This window comes from Podarcis raffonei, chromosome 5 (assembly GCF_027172205.1).
Source record: "Podarcis raffonei isolate rPodRaf1 chromosome 5, rPodRaf1.pri, whole genome shotgun sequence".
Taxonomy (NCBI): domain Eukaryota; kingdom Metazoa; phylum Chordata; class Lepidosauria; order Squamata; family Lacertidae; genus Podarcis; species Podarcis raffonei.
This window is the reverse complement of record NC_070606.1, coordinates 33,475,114-33,497,624: the sequence shown is the minus strand read 5'-3', so window position 1 is coordinate 33,497,624 and position 22,511 is coordinate 33,475,114. Positions and strand designations below refer to the sequence as shown.

Below are 22,511 nucleotides of genomic sequence, written 5' to 3'. Positions count from 1 at the left end.
TAGAGCAAAAAATACGGTATATTCCTCCAACAATGTTGGTCTCTCGCAGACTTAAGAGCTTCACTTCACCCTGAAATTATTTAAGTGCCTTGTGAAAACCCATACTTCAGCCCCTGGCACCAAGCCCTGCAGCTGAATTCTTACACAAATTAACTGCTTTGGAAATTTCTTATTTCCTCCACAGAATGCTGGATAATTAAAAAAAGCCATAGTAACTATAAGGTGACTTTAAGAGCTTATCTCATTACTGTGTGAAATTGTCTCATCTTATCAGTGTTCTGTCATGGCACTCATCACTGCTATCACATGTGTTCATTAGCAGAGATGGCCCAGCAGGGAATTCCAAAACAAATTGTTAATTTCTTCCACTGTGGAAAACACTAAAATAGCCATGCTTCCATATTTCCTCCACAATAATGGCAATGAAGAGAAACTCTGACAATGACAAGTCTGCCATTTTCTCCATAAAATCACTCTTTGTCATGATTTGACCAGGACCTTGACCATTAAAAAAATAAATAAACAGCTTTGTGTGTGATCTCATGGCTGCTATATTTTGTTCTCTTCTTTATCTCCCTCATACCCCAGCATATAGGTGGTTTCTAGGTAAAGGTAAAGGTAAAGGTACCCCTGCCCGTAAGGGCCAGTCTTGCCAGACTCTAGGGTTGTGCGCTCATCTCACTCTATAGGCCGGGAGCCAGCGCTGTCCGCAGACACTTCCGGGTCACGTGGCCAGCGTGACAAGCTGCATCTGGCGAGCCAGCTCAGCACACGGAACGCCGTTTACCTTCCCGCTGGTAAGCGGTCCCTATTTATCTACTTGCACCCGAAGGTGCTTTCGAACTGCTAGGTTGGCAGGCGCTGGGACCGAACGACGGGAGCGCACCCCGCCGCGGGGATTCGAACTGCCGACCTTTCGATTGGCAAGTCCTAGGCACTGAGGCTTTAACCCACAGCGCCACCCGCGTCCCTGTGGTTTCTAGACTTTAGTCTAAAAGGGACATCCTTTTTTCACTTTACGAAGCATCCTGTGAACCATGGCACATCTTTCAGAGATTTTCCCCCTCTCCCCAATATCTTTAAAGCAGGGCTTGCCAAGCTTTTTTTGGCCTATGGGCACATTTGCAAACCAGAGAAACTGTTGTGAGCACTCCATACACCCCACAACCAAGTATTTTATGGGCTACAACGGAATGCTTATGTCAAGCCTAATTTCCCATGGCTGTCCCATTGGCAACCCTGTATTAGAGAGACCTGCCTCTCCAACCCAAAGTGATGCTGAAAGAAAGTAGAAAAGAGGTGAGCAATGGGAAGAAGAATCCTACCAGTAAGGTTAAATGTAGCACAATCCTATGCATGTTTATTTGGAAATAAATCCACTGTGTTAAGTGAGGTGCGTTTCCTGATAACTCTGTGTAGGGTTACAGTCTTACAGTAGGAGGGGGGAAATGTCTTCCAAGATTCACATAGAAAGATGTTATGAGACAAGAGTTTTCCCCTTTTGGAGCACTACAGCCTTCATCTGCCCCAGCTGCAACAAAACATGTCTCTCCTGTATCTATCTCCACAGCCACAGCAGACACTGTAACCTTCCAACAGTTTGACTTCACCCCCAAAGGCACTCTCCTCCATTGTCTCCCGAGACAGACGGAAGCCAACATATGCAACAATATATTTGTGAATTCCGTAACTGACTCCATAACTTGTGTGAAGATGTACTTTCTTTTTTTGTTAGTCCCACAACTACTTGAAAATCAATTTCTCTCTCTTCCTCTCTCCACATAGTTGATAATGTTATAAATCTCTTTCATGGCCTCCCTTAGTCATCTTTCCCCCTCAAACTATAAAGCTCTGAACATTTCTCATATGATGGATGCTCCAACTCTTGGAATCGTTTTCATTTCCCACCAATATCCTTTTTGGGACGGCACCATCTGAGAAATGTACACAGTCTTCTGACAAGTTTAGAACAATGTCCTCATATACTTGCCCACCTGCAGTATGGAAGATAATAATGCTGACTTAAGGGCAATGTGATTCCCCACAGATGTTGGAGTATCATCCCTGACCAATGGCCATGCTGGCTGGGAGTTGGGAGTCCAAGAACATTTTCCACCTTGGCTAACTCTGCCTTACAAGAGTGTAGAAAGTGTTACAGCTAAAAAATGCATGTGAAGTGCTTTGAACACTTGAAACCGCTATACAGATGTTACATATTATTATTTAATTCCCGTCTTAATAATTTCCAACATTAATTTCCTTTTGAGCTTTGTCTATTATTAATATGGCATGCCCACTCTGTATCCTTGATGGCTTTTTAAGTGGCTCTCACTCACATATGACTCCAGATAGGCTCATCAGAGCTGTGTGTCTTGTCAGAGGCGTTTGGTAATCAGCACTTCAGGGCAAGGTCTGTGCTGGCTAGGTGGTGGGGCAGCTGATTATTTCCTTATTACAGATGATAAAGCTAACAAATCCATCAAAGCTTGAAAAATCTGCTGCTAAGTGCTTGTAGTGCCATTAGCAAACTGTTCTCCTTCCTCTGTTCTTGGAAATGACCTGTTCTGGTTGGACTATAAGTTATCTGCTGATGGCACTGCTTGGCCACACCAGTTCTTGTGATCCTCCTCAATCAGCATGGTGGGGCTTTATTGGAAAAATACATCCATGTAATAAGTTTGGGTTCAATATGGTACCTTGGTTCTCAAACATAATCTGTTACAGAAGTCTGTTCCAAAACCCAAGCGTTCCAAAACCAAGGTACACTTTCCCATAGAAAGTAATGCAAAATGGATTAATCCGTTCCAGACTTTTAAAAACAACCCCTAAAACAGCAATTTAACATGAATTTTACTATCTAATGAGACCATTGATCCATAAAAACTAAAGCAATAAACAATGTACTGCAGTCACACAATCAATCAATCAGTAGCTGAACTGGGTTCCACACAGTCGCAAAAACAAAAACAGATGCAAAAACAAAAACGCAAAATAAATAGCAAAGACAGACAGACCTCAGTGTGGCACTCAAGTCACCAGCGTAACACTCAAAATGGAGCATGCTTGGCTTCCAGAAAAACCCAGCCAGATGGGTGGAGTATAAATAAATTATTATTATTATTATTATTATTTTATTTTGTTGGGTGACCTTGAGATCTAGTGTTCTAGACTTCTGCAATTCGCCATGGAAACATTCATGGGTGGATTTTCCCGGCTCCTGGTTCAAATAATAATTTCTTTTACAGACCTCTTGCCCCTCCGGAAACTCTTGTGAGTTGTTCTGGGGCAACAACCTTCTGTTATCCTGGCTACAACATGAGCCGGCAAAAATCCAGCTTATTGCCTCGTTGCATTAAGAGTGGCCAAGTCCTAATTAATTTCTAGGACACAAGGGCCTCACACTCTCTCCCTTCTCATTTGCCATTTGGCCTCTATTGAATTCAGTCTAATAGGTTCCAAGCTTCGTCAGCTTTGGAATTAATTAACCTCTCTGATACAATAGCTACAGAATGAAGGTGCATAATTAAATTTTGGCCTGTTGCAAGCAGGAATGTCTTGGGCAGTTGATTCAGCATGTCTAATGGGTGACCTTTCAGCAGAGGGGGAAACCCAAAAAACCTCAACCTGATGAGAGTGAGTGACTCTCACATACCCCCCCCATCTGCTTGGCAGGCCAGGTAGATTCAGGTGATCTCCCCTTTCAAAGACTGTTCAAGCTTATGGATTGAAGTAAACCAGGCATAGGCAAACTCACCCTCCAGATGTTTTCGGACTACAACTCCCATGATCCCTAGCAAACAGGACCAGTGGTCAGGGATGGTGGGAATTGTAGTCCCAAAACATCTGGAGGGCCAAGTTTGCCTGTGCCTGAAGTAAACAAACCTCCACTCAGCAAGAAGGGACAAATTGAAACCCACACCCTTCTTAGGTTTTGGAAAACAAAACTGGGTATTACTATTTTTGGCATATTAGACAGGCTGAGCCAATCTTATCTGTTGCATCATGGGAACAAAATAAATGCAAGGAGTTGGGAGCTTTATATACTTTTTATTTATTTGCTAGTGTACCCACTTCATAAATGTAATCTTTATATGGATTAATTTGAATTTATTTGGTTATCAGTTATAGACGTCACAGCTTATTGATTTACATCACTAAAAATATAAAACCAATACAATAATAAAATACAAGGCAGAATCCAGTAAGAATGGATGATATGCAGTACTCTGCATATCTCCTTGCCTCTTTCCATCATCATCCTCATAGACTTTTATTGCGCTAGCTGTAGGCCATGGCATCATTCAGAAAAATAACAAAAGGAAAAACAGCAATAACCATAAAAATCATTGGGCACCACACATACAATAAAAACCACGGTGACAACTACTAAGATTGCTTGTTGCATAAAATAGAATAGCAGAAGGTTCTCTAGTAAAATGTGCCAAATTAAATATCCGAATCCCCTTTGCAGTTGACTGCTATTTTATCAAGTTCTTTCTTCCTGATCGTCTTAGCTGCCAACGCATAGAGTGCTACTTTATAAGTTACAAAGTGCCTCTTTCCATGATGACCAGAAATGGAATACATTATTCAAAATAAGCAAAAGAATGCAGAGTTGCATAACTGCAGCAGGGCACAGAATCTAATCTCTACCCCGCCGCAATATAATCTGGGCCAATATTGGCAAATAATATGATTTTTGAAATATTTATTATCGTATTTGCCTAGAATACACACAGCTTGAGCACATGCATTCAGAGCTCCTCACAGGCCTGAGTCCATATGCAAACACTAAAGCAGTCGGACGCCATCTGCTGAGTTCTGCAATGTGTAGGGCTGGAGTGGGTCATCATGTTTCGCCACTGTTGTAAACTCAGCGATGAATGTGCGTAGAACATTTGGCAGACCTCCCTTATGTTGTCTGCCACTTCTTTTCCCCTTTCACCACAGGCACACTTAATAAGGCTTGACCCTGACCATCAGAACTGGTCTTAATTTTAGATAAAAGGCAGGCTTTTAAAAGTAAATGGTTGTAGGTGTGCAACAAACCTAGTTTCCAGGCAACTAACAGAGCAATCCTACAGCCATGGAGAGGAGACAGAGTCCGTAGTAGAGGAAGAACTACTACCAAAGCCCCGTTGGAAAAATAAAAACAAGATCAATCCCATTTGTTTCTGTTGGAAATTTGTTTGGAAATTTGTTGGAAATTTGTTTCTGGTGGAAATTAACTACAACTGCTTGGTGGTGTAGTTGTCAGTTTTGTCAAGGGTGTTTGTGCTGGGAATGGGAGGGCTTTGTGACAATGAAATTAAGAAGCAGAGACGACAATGAATTTAAGGAAGAATGGAAGATGTTTATTGCATGCATACAGAAGCATTGTACACAGGTTAATACATTAGCAGGGTTTTAAAAGTTCTTGTAATTTTACAATGAATGGATAATAATGATTTAAATATGTTATAAATTTAATAAATGACATGCAGCATGTTGACAAATAATGGAACCAGGGAAGGGACTAGAGGGAAGTCAATTTGTGGTGGTGGTGTTGGTGGTGTTGAAAACCAATAAAATATTATTATTTTTAAAAAAGGGAATTGGAGGGCTTTGGAACCTGTGCATTCAAAAGCCTCCTCTGATAGGATCTTTTTCCCCATACAAGCGTTATCCCAGTGAACCTCTTGAACCTCTCTAAAATTAAAACTCCGGAAAAGTGTAATACTAGAGCAAGATCAAGCATAAGAAGTTGTTGCAGCCATACACAACCTAACAAGAAGAACAACAAGAAGTTATTATTTATACCCCGCCCATCTGGCTGGGTTTCCCCAGCCACTCTGGGCGGCTTCCAACAGAATAATAATAATAATGAGATAAAACATCAACCATTAAAAACTTCCCTAAACAGGGCTGCCTTAAGATGTCTTCTAAACATCAGTTGTTTATTTCCTTGACATCTGATGGGAGGGCCTTCCACAGGGCGGGCGCCACTACTGAGAAGGCCCTCTGCCTGGTTCCTTCCATCCAGAGCCTACAAGAGGTTTTGAGCAGTCTCCCATTCACTCAAAGGTCCAGGGACACACCTGCTTAGCTTCAGCAAGATATAATATATAATGTGTTGTCAGAACACGCCATGGGAATTTGGTGTCTGAAACTGTTTGGGAGCCCTCTTAATTGCCACAGCATTTGTTCTTTTCCATCAGATGCAAGGTAATAATTTGGACCATCTTTGTGGATTGTAAAGGGAATAAAATCAAGTACTGGAAAACTGCGTGGCAGAACTATCATTCTGTCCAGCGATCACTAACAAAAAGAAATGAGAGAGAAATCAAAATTACTTGAATTCCTACAAGGCGTTAGATACCTGTGTGTCAAAATTGCTTTTATTTTATTGGGCACATTAATCTTACACTTGAGAAAAGTATCCAAGCTGGAAGAAATCAGATATTAGTTCTATAACAAGAGATCAAGGGAACAATACTGAGTATGCCAAGTTATCATACTTTAATGCTCACTGTTTGTTTTCGGCTTTCCTTCCTCTGGGTGGGTGTGCTGGATCAAAATTGGTTTTAAAAAAATTAGAAAGCTTCACTTATATAAACATTTTCATTTAAAAATAATGCTGGTTAGATATGAAGTCTGAATTTAATGCAAATGTATTATCTCCTAAAACTGAATTTAGGATTATCTTCTAAACTTTCAGAAGGCTGCTTTTGATTGTAAAGAGAACTGTGGAGAGAATATCTTAATAGCCCATAATAGAAACAAAGAATTGTAGAATTAGAAGGGACCCTGAGGGTCATCTAGTCCAACCCCCTGCAATGTAGGAATCTAAACTAAAACATCCATGACAAATGGTCATCCAACCTCTGCTTAAAAACCTCCAGTGAAAGAGAGTCCACCACCTTCTGATGGAGTCCATTCCACAGTCAAAGAAGCTCTTGCTGTCAATGTTTAGTTGGATTCTCCTTTCTTGCATATGTGTGCCATGTGTCTAAGAGTGTTTACATGCCTGTCTAAGAAGCCAGAAAGTGCTGGTACTACATGTGGGAAAGGTCATAGCTTTCCCAAGTGGTGGGAGCACATGTTTTGCAAATTGTTTCAGGTTCAGTCCCTGGCCATCTTCAGCAAGGGTGGGGAAATTCACCACTCTGAAATTCTGCAGAGCCACTGCCAGTCAGTGCATTGAGCTAAACAGAGTCAGACCAATGGTCTGACCTGATTTAAGATAATTTGCTATCTTGGAAACAAATTGACTATGGCATGGGTTTTCATATGCAATAGCTCATCTTATCAAATGCATAACATAATGAAACTGGTACTTTCTGAAGGCGGTATATCATCACAGACACACATATCCCAGTCCCCAATTATCATGGAACTGCAATTTAATTTTCAGCTAAGCTTCTGATTCTGAATGATCATCTCATGAATTATAAAGAATGGAGAGCAAGCACATAAGCTAGAGATTTAGAGCGCTTAATGTGGTGGAAAATTAGTGCCAGAAAAACATACACAGAAAGAGCTACTGTGTTTATGAAATTGTCAAATGTTAAAGCAACTAGTTATATTTCCTGAGCAAGCATGCATTCTATGAATATCAAATTGGAGAACTAGTTTTAAATTTTAATTAAGATTTGACATACACTCAAGGCCCAGTGCTTGTCAATCATTCCAGTAACTTTGCACTCATTGGTGAGAGCAATAGATGATGAGATAAGTTTGGGTAGAAGCTTGCCTGCACTTTTCCTCATACAGTGCTATAACAGTGCTAAAAACTTTTAAAAAAAATTTTTTTTGCAGACTTCATTATACAAAGTGAAAGGCCAGCTTTAAAAAAAAAAATAAGACAACTCTGAGGTCTCTCTTCTGTATAGTGGAGTAAAGAAGCGTCCCAGGAAGCTAAATGATATTTGGTAACAATGGTAAACACTGGAATTGTGCAACTCTGGTTGTTTGCTGTTTAAAAGGATCATGAAAGCTGGAATTTGGACAAAATAAAACATCTAGCATGAAAGTATCCCTTCGTTGTTGCCATCAAATCTGACACTACACAGCATCCGCAATGCAGGGATAACTGAGCAATGCACACACCAAGAGCGTATTACGCAGTTTGCAGCACAATCTTAGGCGGGTTTCCTTAGAAGTCCCCTTGTATTGGCCATAGAATCGCGAGCTCAGTGCTAACAAAGCTTTTCTCAGCGGGATCTTTTTTCTCCGACCCGGCACGAACCCTCAAGAGCAGATTTCCAGGTACTCTGGCTGGTTTTCTGCGCAACCGCCACAGGTTCCCTATCCGCTTATTGCCCGGCTATTCTGGCCAATACGGCACCAAATACCGCGGCTACCCCAAAGAGTTCGGTAGAGCCTCTAGCGGGCGCAATTAGGGAGATTCCAGCAGGGGCCGCTGCGCCATCGCCGCGTGACGACATCACCGCGCGCCGGCGCTTTCCTCCGCCGCTGCCGCCGCCACCATGGAATCCAACAGGGACGAGGCGGAGCGTTGTATCGCTATCGCGGTGGGCGCCATCAAGGCCGGCCAGGTCGAGAAGGCGCGTCGCTTCTTGGAGAAGGCGCAGCGCCTCTACCCGTCTCAGCGGGTCCGCGGTGAGCGGGGGCGGAGAGGGGCGGGAAGGGCTGGGGAGGCCGGCGGGGCCTGTGGAGGCTGGGGAAATGACCTCTCACCCGCACTGCGCGTGCGCAGTGAGCTGCGACGCCGCGGGGCACCTTGGGAGTTGGAGTCCCTGGCGGTTCCGGGCCGCGAGCGGGATACGGGCCGCGAAGCGAGTCTTGGAGGGAGACTTCCCGGTGGGCGCGTGGGGTAAGGGGAGACCTGGCTGGGAGAGTCGCCTGGGAGTCCTGAGCAGGAAGAGTCAGCCGCTGATCCTTGCGAAGCTGGGCTAGGGAGACTACAATTCCCAGAAGCCACCGCGCCGTGTGTGGGGGGGGGGCAACACCATATCAATAGAGGGAGCGGAATAGCCCCCTTGTATGGCCCCCAGCGCCCCCTTTCTCTGCTGCTTCCCCGTGTTACATATGACACGCTTAGGCTCCCCCCGCACCCAAATCAGTGGCTCGCTATATCTTTCCCCTAGGCCTTAGTTTGGGGTTTCGCCCCCCAACCCTCTTCATCGTGGTCCCCCAGCCCTTCCCCGAAGCCCCCCGTTCGCTCTTGTATCCGTAGCAGCTGATTTCCTTCAGCCCCACAATTGAGCATCTTCCCCCGTCCCCTGTTTAGCCACTTTCTTTTTATAGACGACGCCAAATCCACACGGTAAGCAGAAATCTGCCACCGTTGGCTCCCAGTATATCGCTGGAGATCGCGTGTGTCTCAAGTATACTAGGTGTTATCGGAGGCTGCTGCCTTCATGCCCTCCCTGATCGTGGGCTTCCGCGAGAGTAGTTTTGCTGGTCACTGGGGTGGAAGCAGGACGTTGGGCTACTGCTGTACGGATTGCTTGGGCTGATCCTCAGAGAGAGCCTCTTTATCCTCTCTGAAATGGTTACACACATCCTCGCCCACTGCTTGCCCCAATCTCCTGGTCTCCGGTTGACCCTTCAGCTCTTAAACAACTTGTCCAGCTTTAAGCTAAGATGGCAGCAAAGAATCTTTGCTTTTTGTGGTTCTGTTTCCTCAGCTTCCTCCCCCCCCCCATGGAGTGGTCATCTTATCTGTTCTTGCTTTGCACTTTGCCACCCATCTTTTCAGCATTACAACTTTTCAGCCCCTTAACTTACAGCATTGCTCTATATTCTTAGTTACAGCACAGAAGCCCTTCTACACTTTACAGAAATATGGAGTTCCTCTGTCTTGCCCCCCACTGTCTTATTTCCCATTCCTACAATACACGTTTTTGAGGGGAGCCAAACAGATGCAATCTAGTAATATGGAATTAGAGTTGCTGCTTTTTCTGTCTTTGAAAGTTGAGTAAACAAGTGCACTTTCTAGTTGCTTCATCTCTAGGGATAGATATACGTATTGAATTTCTGTTTGTCATACAACTGTTAAAAAGAAAATGTTGCAACCGCTTGCTCTGCTGCTGTCAATTTTGTGATGTGGAGCAGAGAAAATTTCACATAGTGTTTTCCAACATCTATTTATTTCACCTTAGCCCTCAGACATGGAACAAGAATAATTTACAACTTTGAGAGAAAGGAAATGAATATTAAGAGACCAATTTTTAAAAGCCTTACCAAGAAAGACAGAAATAAAATAGTTACAGAATAAGGATGTATTGAATATTCAAATATGAAATTATTATTATTTTGGCCTTAAAATATTGTTGTGGGGGTTTGGCCCTCAATCTTGCTTTAAGAAAACTAGAGCAGCTGATTCATGGAAAGTGATCCCAGCCAATTGGGAATCAGGTAGTCAGCCTATCTCATAGCCAATCAGATTTGGTTACACAATGATGTCATGATGTTCTTCCTGTTTTCACTTTAAATGAGGAAATGCTTTATCCTGTATTGCAGGATAATACAAACAATAAGCAAAAGAGGAGGTTTGTTTTTGCAGATGGTCCTTTCTATATTTCAGCTTAACTTTATACAAAAATGCCTGTGTGGGGATAGTGTTCACAGATTTTGGTGTGTGTGACTGGGAAGAACTGCTCGGCTTCAGTTTTCGGCGTGTACACACTTAGGATTGATGTGGTAATCCACATGTGGATGCTATGCTTATTCCTATGAAGAAGTGCTTTCTTTTTAAGAATTTTGTGGCATTCAGGGAAAATAGAACAAACGGCAATATCTACTGAAATCACTTTTTTTTTACCCGAACTTTCTTGAAAGTCATAAGCAGTTGAATCCCATAGTTCTGCTTGTGGATATGTTCCCTTCCTTTTTTGTTTCTGTCGTAGTTCCTTGGGTTGGAACATTTTTAAAAGTTTGTTTTTAACCTATTTTTCCTTAATTAAAAATGGCTCGTTAAGGCTGGACAGGAACAAAACAAAATGAAGGCTTTTGATAAGGTGTCACTTATGTCTTCTGTAGTTTAAATGTATAATTAAGTACCTAAGAAGAACTTACTACATCACTTCAGTGGCCCATTTAGTCCAGTATCCTGTTCTCACAGTGGCCAACCAATGCCTATGGGAACTGTAGATCAATTTGCGCAATTGCTTGCAATAATGTAGGCTTGCAATAAGTGCTTATTTCCCCACTGCCGCCACCACCCAGTTGTGAATCACCTCTTTAGAATTATAATCCCTTACAATTTATTTTTCATCATCAGATCTACCCTGTGAAATGGGTCGTTTTAAAAATCCCGTTTGCTGATAGGGAACTCAGGCAAGGAGGCAGTGGCTTCCCTACAGCCATTAGGTCAATGGATGATCTGGTGTTTAAACTGGGGAGAAGGGGTGTGCATAGTGCCAGTGACCACTTTGTGACCACTTTGGCTCGCCTATAAACGTTGACAGAACAAATTATTGTATCCGCTCTCCAGATTTGGTGCTTGGTTTTTGTTTTGTTTTGCAAGATAAGGGTAAAGGAGACCCCTGAACATTAGGTCCAGTCATGGCCGACTCTGGGGTTGCAGCGCTCATCTTGCTTTATTGGCCGAGGGAGCCGGTGTACAGCTTCCGGGTCATGTGGCCAGCATGACTAAGCTGCTTCTGGCGAACCAGAGCAGCGCACGGAAACGCCGTTTACCTTCCCGTCGGAGCGGTACCTATTTATCTACTTGCACTTTGACGTGCTTTCGAACTGCTAGGTTGGCAGGAGTTGGGACCGAGCAATGGGAGCTCACCCTGTCGTGGTGATTCGAACTGCCGACCTTCTGATTGGCAAGTCCTAGGCTCTGTGGTTTAACCCACAGCGCTACCCGTGTCCCTTTGCAAGATATAGAAGCTTACATTAGATTTGATACAAAACTTATTTGCACTTATCTAGAAATACTTCCTTTATTTATGGCATTTATAATCCACCTTTTCTTCCAAGGAGCTCATGGTGCATGCATGACTCTCCCCCTCCTCAGTTTGTCCCCACAACAACTCTGTGGGGCAAGTTAGGCTGAGAGGCAGTGACTGGCCCAAGGGCACCCAGTGAGCTTCATGACCCCAAGTGGGGATTCAGGCCCTGGTCTCCCAGGTCCTAGTCCAACATTCCAACCAGTAGAGAGATGATTTTCCCCTGCCCAAGTGTAAAGCATACAGCAGTACTAATCTGAAGGGAGGCGACATGACTGTGTTTGAGAAGTTGTATAAAATAATCGTGACTGGATTTAATGGTGCTCTTTTGACTGGCTTTTAGCAGTGCAACTATGGCAAGCCTTTATTTGCTTTATTTCCTCTAAAGCTGGGGAAATGGACGCATCTGTTTGAACAGTGCTGTTGGGCTGCCAACTGACCAGGGCAAAAACACAGCCTGTTCTGCTCTTGCACCTTGAACAGCAGTTTGGTATTGAAAATGTTTCGTTGCATGGAGATAAATATTTCCACTTGCTGGTGTCTGCATATTTAGCTGTAAAAGACACAGCCCGGCCAGGTCAGATCTATAGTTGGCAACCTTAGCTTCTTGGGCCCAAGAACTTGGGAGAATTGGTGATGGATATTGATCCCTTTGTTCTTTCTTTCCTCCCAGCAGGAGTCTGAATACAGGAACTGGCCTTTTTTTTTGCTGTTGCCTTCCTTGGACCCGGGTTCAGTGCTGTCCTGTGTTGAGCAGTGGACAGCATATAGTCATCTAGCCACATGGCTGTGCTTCTTGCTGTTGTAGCCTTAAAGACTGCTAGCCTAAAAGAGAGAAAATGAACAACCACTTAGCTTATGCTATTTCATTATCCCATGTGGGTAACTACTACTCACTGTCAGAGGCTAGCAAATTATTTTTAATTATTATATTTTTCATTTGTATCCCACCTTGTCTTCCAGGAGCTCAAGATGACATTTATAGTCGTCGTCCCCCGGTCCCCTCCACCATCCATTTCATTCTCAAAACAACGCTGTGAAAGAGAGAGTGACTGGCCTAAGATTACCCTGTGAACTTGATAGCTACCTCAGATTTTTTCACTCCAACGATAGTATGGCTAGTTGGTTCTGCCCAGACACTGAGGTCCAGCACCGAGGGCCTTCTGGAGGTTCCCTCACTGTGAGAAGCAAAGTTACAGGGAACCAGGCAGAGGGCTTTCTTGGTAGTGGCACCCTCTCTGTGGAACGCCCTCCCATCAGATGTCAAGGAAATAAACAACTGATGTTTAGAAAGCATCTGGAGGCAGCCCTGTTTAGGGAAGTTTTTAATGACTGATTTTTAATGTATTTTTAATCTTTTGTTGGAAGCCGTCCAGAGTGGCTGAGGAAACCCAGCCAGATGGGTGGGGTATAAATTATTATTATTATTATTATTATTATTATTATTATTATTATTATTATTAGCAGAAGGATCTTGTTGGCATGTGGATCCTGCTAACAGTATCAATTTGAGGTGGTTGTTCTGCTTATTATTGAACACTGTCTAGTTTGGTGCTTTCTTTTAAATGTTATAATCACTTTATATATTTCATTTTAATCACCAGGTTGTTTTTTTCTAATTTTCCTCTTGTCTTGTACCCTCTGATTGAACATGAACCCATAGATACATTCAAAGCTTAAGGGGTTATTGATTTGTTGGCATAAGTAGATTAGACAACAAATGATTTGCATCAAATGGTGTTCTTTCTGTCAGGATGTAAAAGAGTGAACATCTCAGCTGGCTAGATTTATTAAAAATAAAATAAAATTGGATGAAAGTACTGAAGCTTTTTGGAAGAGGACCAGCAAAGGAGGAGGGGAGAATATGAGAACACTTGGTAGTAACTATGAAAGAAATGAAAATATTGAAAGAGCGGGAGAAATTTGACCCATTGCTGTGTTTTCTTGCTTGCAGTGCTGCTCGATTCTCTCACCAGGAGTGAAAAATCATCAAATGGCCATTCGCAAACCAAGGAATCCACAAACCCCCACCTTAGAAAAATGAGTGGGGACATCCCTGCAGCCAATGGAGAGGCAGGTGGGGATATCAGTAAAGGTTACACTCAAGATCAGGTAGATGCAGTTAAGAGGTAAGTGTACACATCAGGTTTTGTTTGTGTATTGGAGGGCCCTGGCTTGCTACCACAGAGTCATTTTTTGGTCACATTTGGGAGGTAAGTTCAGGGTGCAGGTGCTGACTTACAATGAATTATGACAACGTAGTCATGGAGAGCAACACCTACGGTAAGACAGGTCTGTTTACCTTAGAAATTGCTTCTTTGCATTCACCAAAGAGCAGCTGGGCTGCTTTTGCTGAAGATGCTGAAATTCCACAATAAGGACGTATTATTTTATTTGGTTCCCAAACTTCCACCCCCACAGACCACTTGAAAATTGCTGGGGGTGTGTGTCTTGTGGTATAACTTATTGGTTATGATTGCAATGCAGTAAATTACAACAGAAGAAATAGAAGACGCAATAAAGATGCAGTTAAAAAGAAACATGTCTATTTAGCGTGATGGCTGTGTCTCCCACCTTCAACCGCAAATCCACAGTCAGGCTGCGGACTACCTGAGTGAAGCTCATGGATCACAATACTGGGGTAGACGATACAGAGCTAGATGAACCAGCGGTTTGATTAAGGCAGCCTCCTTTTGTTCCTCTGTTACTTTTGAACTTTATACCCTTCTGAATAGCTCAGATGAGCCCCCAGGGCTGCGTACAATATATGCATCAGTGAATAAAACATGTACTAAAATACAGTACATTAAAAGCATTATTATTCTTACATTTATTGCTTCTCTCAAAAGTCTTAATGTGATTTACAAGAAAAACAACTAAAAATGTGTTTTAAAAGCAGGCGGAAAATGTATTGCTTTAAAACCCACAATCCTAGGCAGAGACCTAAAAACAACAACATCCAGCTGTAAAAGCTGGATGAAGTAGAACAACACCATAAAGCCATAAAAAATGCAGTCAAAGTCCATCAAAACAATTTAATATTCCCATTAAAGTCTCCTAAAGCAGCGTGGGCAACGGGTAATTTCTCTCAAAGTTTTCCAAAACAGAATAGTCTTTGCTGGCTTCTAAGAATCAATTCAAGTAAACCCGCCAAGCTTCTCTAGAGAAGGAGTTGTGTAGCAAGGATACTAACACTGAAAAAGTGCCACCGCTTGAGCCAGACAAGCTGAGACATATATATATATATATATATATATATATATATATATAGTATTAGCAGGTGAACTAGGGCCTCATTTGATGACCTTAGCACCTGGGGAGGCTGAAATGAGAAGAGGTGAGCCACAGTGGATGGCAGGACCGTTCCCAATAGAGAAGCCTTATCCATGCAGACCTTTCAGCATCAGAAATTGCACACCCATTAGCCTTACAACTAGAATTTAAGCAAGCGGTAATCTAAGGGCTAGAGCCTTTTTTTTTGGTCTTTTATTATGGGGGTTAATTACTTGCTGGGCATTGTGTATGGTTTCTAAATTACATTTGAAATCCGCTCTTCCTCCAGAGAACTCTCAGTGGCTTACATGTCCTAGATGATCTCTCATTAGAGACAGATCCCTTTAGCTTCAGGAATAGAACTGCATCATGTGGCTTCAGACTTGGGAGGTAATCCTTTACACATTTACCTGAGAGTAAGTCCAGCTGAAATCAGTAAGGCTTACTTCTGAGTAGACATGTATAGGATTGCACTGTTAGTCTCGGTTAACTTTTGGTTTCTTATATACGAAACCAGTTGTCTGTTTGGTCATTGACCTTCAGCGAGAAAGGGTATTTCTTTATACAAGGCCATTTGGTCTTTTGTGCTTTTTGCCTAAAATGAAGGAAGTTCATCTTGAAGCCCCAAATTTTAAAGCTAACAGAACATGCCTAAAGTTTGGGTCAGGATAAAGGCAAGCTGTTTCCGAGTTTTTTTTCTTTAGCGTAATGCACGGTTGTGTCACTTGAGGGCAGCATTTTCACTGCATTGCGTCTGATCTTTGAGGGCCAAGTCTCTAGAACTGAACCCACAAGCAACATATAAGTCGCATACAAATGCTCATCCGTAAGTTGCTTTCTTGCACTTTGTATATTTGATTATTATTTTTTTGTAGCCAAGCTTTAGATTACCACCTGCATTGTAGGAAACCAGTTCATCGTGTGCATAATGTGCTTACTTGGCCCCCGAGCTCCACATGGTGTTCGTGTGCATACAGACTTCCTCATTCCTTTCAGTATAGGGAGCAGACGTCTTCCTGCACCAATGAATGTGCATGTAGACCTGCTTATTCCTTAAGGATGAATAGGGGAGCCATTGAGGGTAGCGGCATCTCCAAAGCTTTCGTGACCATAGAAGTCTATTTTAATGTAGACTTCAAATGTATCTGCTATGGACATAACGTGGGCAACTTCTGCCTGCATTACTGCTGCTTCTTGGAGGGAGAATTTGTCCTGCCACCTGAGCGCTGCTGCTTTAGATCTAGAAAAGGCAGAAGTGGAGCTGATACGCTATGTCACGGTGGCAGCACCAGATGACTGGAAGCAGTGCAGAGTCTGGAGAGTGAAATTGCTGTTGCAAAGGCCCTTCTTCCCCAAAGTGATTTCCATGTCATGAAGCCTGACTATCCTGCATCCTGGAGAGTAAAAGAAACATTCCTCCTGACAACAGACATTGAGCTTTGCAGCCTCCAGACACCTCGTAAAGGAACAGGGAACATATGGCTGTTTGGGGTGGTGTCAGAACTTCCCTGGTTGGCTGGTTTTGGGAGAGAGTCAGGGATGCCCTGCTCCTCTTTGAAAGCTGGCGTTGGATTAGCGTCCAAGCCCACAGATCTTTTTACATGTATAGCAGCAGACTGCATACATGCAGCTCTGTGTGAGGAATCTGTGCCCCTTCCTGCTAAAGAAGTAGTCGTCAGTGAGCTGAGACAGAAGGGTTTAAAAGGTTCAAATTCAGAAATGTTTGAGAAACCTTGCTTGCATCCCTTAAACGCAGCTCAGGACTGAGCCAGCTTGCACACACAGCTCTGCTTCTCTCTCTTCTGGCCTTAAAGGGACAGTAGAGCTTGAAGGCTAAAAGAGAAATCCTTGTGTGTAAGGCAGGTGCAGCTGGCAATTTAGGATTTGCAAGGGGTCAGGTGTTGCTTGCTGCAGGTGAGTAGCAAATGGTTAAGCTGGGTAGCTGAACCTCTGATGGGGAAAGGGTGAATGGATGTCCCAGTTAATGGTGTAGCATCAATGAATGCTTTTGAACCAGTTGAGGAAATAAAACTAGAGGGCAGTATTAATCTGAATTGAAATTTGGGGAAAATGGAAAGTTAAACTATTTTTTAAAGTAGATTTTATTTCTCTTATTAACAGCTGCTATGTGCTCTTCTCTTTACTTTTTAGGGTAAAACAATGTAAAGACTATTATGAAATTCTGGGTGTGAGCAGAGACTCCTCCGACGAGGATCTGAAAAAGGCGTACCGGAAATTAGCACTGAAATTTCACCCTGATAAGAATCATGCACCTGGTGCAACGGAGGCCTTTAAAGGTAAAATGTAGTCTCTTTTTTGTGAGCCGTCTCTCAGGACCATGAAAGGTAGCGCCTTGGGGTGGCAGAGGTCAAGAGATGAGGGTTAGTAGCTTTTTCTTGGTTAGAATTAGTGGGCTTGTTGTTGATGTCTTTGCATTTAAGTCTTGGAGATCGGGGGTTTAGTGTATTGCTTGTTGCCACTGTAAACATCTTGAAAAATCTAGGAGAGAGAGTGTGTAATAGGAGAGGCCAGCTTATTTGTCCCATTCGTGGATCTGACGCTGAGACTTTTCTACCACATCTTAAAATTGCAGCATCTAAGATTGTCCTGCAAGTCCCCTTGATTTCAGTGGCAGAAAGTTACCCTTGCACTAAGGGGGGTTAAACTACCTCTCTAGGTTCTTAATAGCTTCTTTACTACTCCTAATTGTATTGGAAATCATCATGGTGGCTGAGTTCAAACACAGCTTTAAAATCCAAAGGTTCTGGTTGTGGGGGGGGCGGGTCCCTCCTGATTTTCAGAATTGGAACTGGATCAGAGCTCTCATTTGAGTAAAATAATGGAGGAGTAATTATACAGAATACAGAATGTGTTCCCATACGTTATTGGAAAACAGAAAGCAAGTCTGTTCGGTCCCTTTTGGGATCCTAAATCTAGGCCTGTTTCATTTGACAGGAAAAGGGTCTAACTGACCCTTTGTGTGCTCAGGTTATATTAAAACTGCACTTGTCTAGACATCTGGCCCCAAAAAAGCTCTTCAATAGTGTGTTCTCCAGGGTGGCGAAAGGCAGGTTTCTTCACCTGTAGACTTTGTTACTATGTTTACTGAAGGCTTTACTAAGAGTTGCATGTCACAACTCGGGCATGAAGCAAGATAATGCTTTATCCTCCCTGACAGGGCCATTTTTCAGGAGGTTATCTTTACCAAAGCCCATTTCATTCCTCCTTTTACCCTCTCTGTGTTAGCACCCACGTGCCCACTAAAGTTCACCTCTTTACCTTTGGGGAATGGAAAGAGGCATGCACTCCTTTCTGGAAATCTCTTGGTTAATATTTTTTCAGATGTTAGCTGGTGCTTTAGTGTTCCTTTTCCCCAGTGATCTTTGATAAGTGTGACATTTTTTGCCTTCGGACCTTGTTTATGGTCCTCTTCTTTCTTAGGAGTGTGCTTGCAAGAACAAAATAACTGCTTTGCTGCATCAGATTGTAGAGCCACTGATAGATATATCCTCAATAAAATTGAACCAGGACATAAGAATATGTCAAGTCATAAAGGTGATCGGGATGGGGCCTAATAGCTTATCAAATTCTTGGCATAGCCTGTTTGGAACGCTTTGACTTCGTTCATCATTTATGAACTCCCTTTCCAATAAAAGCAGAACCATTATGAAAAGGCAGGCCATTAAAACAAAAACTTATTATTGTTATTCAATTGGACTAGTTGACTCTTGGGGTCCCTTCCAACTCTACAATTCTATGATTCCATGAACTTAGCAAACCGGTTGCACCCACTGCATCAGTAGGCCAGATTTTTCTTTCATGCACATTTATCCTTTAGATGCCTTTATAAAATGGAGATTTAGTAAGGGCTTTAAAATCAACTAGAGAAGGATGGAAAGCAGACAGAAGAGAGGCTTCTGTTATTACGAGTATCGAAAACACATTCTTTTAAATGCTTGAGGCACTTCATAATGAATATGTAGGGTATATCTGCATTCACTATCCCCATTCTACAGGTGGGCTGAACGAGACCACCCACTTACTTCCTGCCTGATGTGAGATACGAACTGGGGACTTTTCCAGTTTGCTGGCTTTAGGCCACTGGCTGACATTTGCTGTCGCTGGAGGCAAAAATACGAATCCTTTCTTCTTTCTTACATTTCAGCTATTGGTAATGCATACGCAGTATTGAGTAATCCAGAGAAGAGGAAGCAGTACGACCAGTTTGGAGATGCAAAAGTCAGTCCCACACGGCACGGGCATAGCCCTACGGACTTCAACCGAGGGTTTGAGGCCGACATCTCTCCTGAAGACCTCTTCAATATGTTCTTTGGTGGTGGTTTTCCTTCTAGTAAGCCTTTTGTTTTAAATCCGGTGGGGGGTGGGGAGAAGGTTGGGGAAATGAGGAGTCACCCACTCAGCTGGCTTCCCTCCACAGTCACTTACCAGAACCAAAGCAGGCCCTAGATAAGGCAAGATAACACCCCCCCCCAGTTGAGCAGGGATGTGCTAATAGAATCCAGATGTTAGAGCAACAACTCGACTTTCTAGCAAGCAGGGTGAAAGACCCTTCAGCAACGTATTTGGTGGCAGTTCCCTTTAAAGTTGAGTTGGAAAGAGACTACTGTTTTAAGGAAGCTTCCTTTCTCTCCTGTCTAACCTTGCATGAAAATGAAAACCATTCTGACCCAATACACCCTCCTAGGTTTCCTTATCGGTGCAACCAGGACCGGCCCTACTGTTAGGCAACTGCCTCAGGTAGAGGACATTGGTGGGCAGCAGCATTCCCTGGCGGTTCCTCCTCAGCCACTCCTCTCTGTTGTTACAAGGCCTGATATGACCTGCTGCCTTAGGTATGGTGGAGGACACGATCCTGTCACTGGCGTTGGCGCAAGAGTCGCTTGCCGGCCCCGTTGGCTTCTGCACATGAAATGAAGAGGGGGCACCATCTTGTCCTTTGCTGAAGGCACCCAAATTCCTGAGCACTGCACAACTCCAGCCCAGCACCGGTGCGGTTGCCTGCTTGGGCTGCACAAGCGAAAATGGAGCTCTTGAGTGAGAAAGATTCCCTCAGGGGCTGTGTTGTGCTTGAAGTACGCTTTCCCTCCCTGTAGGTAGAGGACAGGACCTGTCGCCCTCCAGGTGTGGTTGGACTTCCCTCATCCCTGCTCAGCATGGCCAGGGGTCAGGGATGAAGGGAGCTGAGGTCCACCAACATCAGGGGGGCAACAGGGTCCCCATCCCAGGGGTAAGGAAAGGAAAAGCATTGCTGCCTACTGGACAGATTATTCAGCCAGCTGAGTGGAGGTGTTGTGGGCCTCCCCCTCTCAACCTGCAGAACTCACAACATAGAGAGGTGCTGTGTCTGAGGCCCAATATGATCACCATACTTGGAACTAGGAAGGCCTTTTCCTTGGGGTCGAAATTGACTAGAGAGGTGAAGGATGGAGTGTTTGGGAGAGGTTGCGTTCCCTGCAGCATGTGCCTTGGCTCCCTTGCTTGAATCCTTTGGAATTAGTTGCCGTCCCGGTTCCTTTTCCGCAGCGTACACTGTTTGTGGTTTCAATAATTGGTAGAGCTGCTGGTGACAGATTGCTTAGTCCGCGGCCATTTGCCCTCATAAGAGCTCCTTCCCGTTCTTCTTTCCGCACTAGATAATTCGGAGGCTCTGCCAACCGCCAGCAGGAATGGATCTGATCTGCATCATCTAGCTAAATTTAAACCTTGCAAGGGTAGCAGGTTATATAGGAAATGGTGCCGTAGGCCTTGCAACACATTAACCAGTTCTAAAGTCACTCTTGGGTTCCCATAAACAGCAGATGAGCTCGCAAAACTGTTCCTGAACTGTACCACTTCAAAGTACAGGTGGGGGGTTGTGTGATTGAATGATTCTTGAATAAAAAAAGATCTCGGCACATAGAAAGCAGACATATCAGAGAGAGGAGTTCTAGTCTTGAATTCTAGCCTATACATATACATACACCCACACCCACACCCACACACACACACACACACACAGGGTGAGTCCTTTAAAAGAGCCCCCGTGGATACAGAGTACACATGTTCCACGGGCCCTCTTTTAAAAGACCCACCCTGTATATATATATGCACTTCCTATGACCTGCTACCTTCAGTTCTGTACTAGCATTTGGATCCAAACTGATGCCATGAAACAATAAATACTCGGCTCCCATTTGACAGCCGACTCTCCTAAAACATGCACTATGGTGTGATTACGCATGGGGAAAGAGCACCCCATTTTTTCTCTATGGTCCCTGGCCATTGTGGTTTTATGATTTTTTTCCCCTGGTCACTTCACTGGTGTTTGTGATCAACGAAGCTTGGTGTTGAAACAAGACTCTGTGGCTTTCTAAATGTTTTGCATGCCACAAAGAAAGGCTTTGCAGTCCAGGGATTGGATTAAACCACCATATCTTGCTCTAGTTTAAAAATGCAAGTTGCTGGTGCTTTTGTGCTGCCTGGACAATAGTCACTGTTAACATATCTCCCCTCCTATCTTTACTCATGTGAAATATAAGTCTGCTGTACTATATCCTGAAGGCAGAAAATCCCAGGCCTTTGCAAAAAGCTTTATTAGTTCCATAGCTGTGTGTTATAAAAGAAGTGCATGTTTCAATGGAAAAAGCCCTTCAGGTAGATGAGGGAAATGGATAGCGGCCCATTGATGAGATGCCCACTGTAGGAATTCGCAAATCTTCAGGGCATAAAAACAATAAGCGTGTTTCTAATATTACAGCTTGCAGCTGAATGGAAATAACAAATGGAAAAAGCAAATGGAAAATTACAGCTTTAAAAAAATCTTTAAAAATATTTATATAGCATCAAAGCCAGTGTGTTAAATATGCACATTTATGTGTTGATAAAGACTCCTAGATATGTACAGGTGCAATATTAGGGTGCTTTTCAAAGAAAAACACACATTGGCCAAATTACATTTGTTTTCAATGTTTCCACAGCACAGATCCTCACCTAAAAGTACTCCTTGAGCAGTAATGCCAGATCCAAAGGGGGCAAGCACATGTTCAGTTTCCAAAACATCCATGAACATGCACTGTTTACTCTCCATCTCTCCAGTGTGTCTTATGCCTGATATGCATGTTGGAATTCTGAGCTTTAAAGGCACTTAAGAAACAAAAATTAGGGACCAGACTGATGCATGTACTCCTTGCCCTCCACTTTCCCAAAGCTTTTGGCTCTCTAACCTATTGTGATCCCCAGCAGGTTGCTGTTCTCTATCATAAGCTTCTGGAGGGATTTTAGCATGCCTTAGTGCCTGGCTATTGAAAGCACTAAACGTCCCTTAAAATATTGGAA

At 43.3% G+C, this 22,511-nt stretch overlaps 1 protein-coding gene across 4 annotated transcripts in view; it reads left to right on the top strand.

Moving 5' to 3' along the window:
• Positions 1 to 8,414: 8,414 nt before the first annotated feature.
• Positions 8,415 to 22,511, top strand: part of DNAJB12 (DnaJ heat shock protein family (Hsp40) member B12) — a 29,682-nt gene continuing 15,585 nt past the window's right edge. The window contains exons 1-4 of one of the 4 annotated variants that reach the window (XM_053388543.1): positions 8,415 to 8,601; positions 13,858 to 14,032; positions 17,328 to 17,473; positions 19,342 to 19,527. In XM_053388543.1, coding sequence (XP_053244518.1) covers positions 8,469 to 8,601; positions 13,858 to 14,032; positions 17,328 to 17,473; positions 19,342 to 19,527 — 640 coding nt within the window. In that variant the 5' untranslated portion in view covers positions 8,415 to 8,468. Of the gene's footprint in view, positions 8,602 to 8,667; positions 8,816 to 9,007; positions 9,269 to 13,857; positions 14,033 to 17,327; positions 17,474 to 19,341; positions 19,528 to 22,511 lie in introns of those variants that run through there. The other 3 variants (XM_053388545.1, XM_053388544.1, XM_053388546.1) reach the window with 3 other exon arrangements.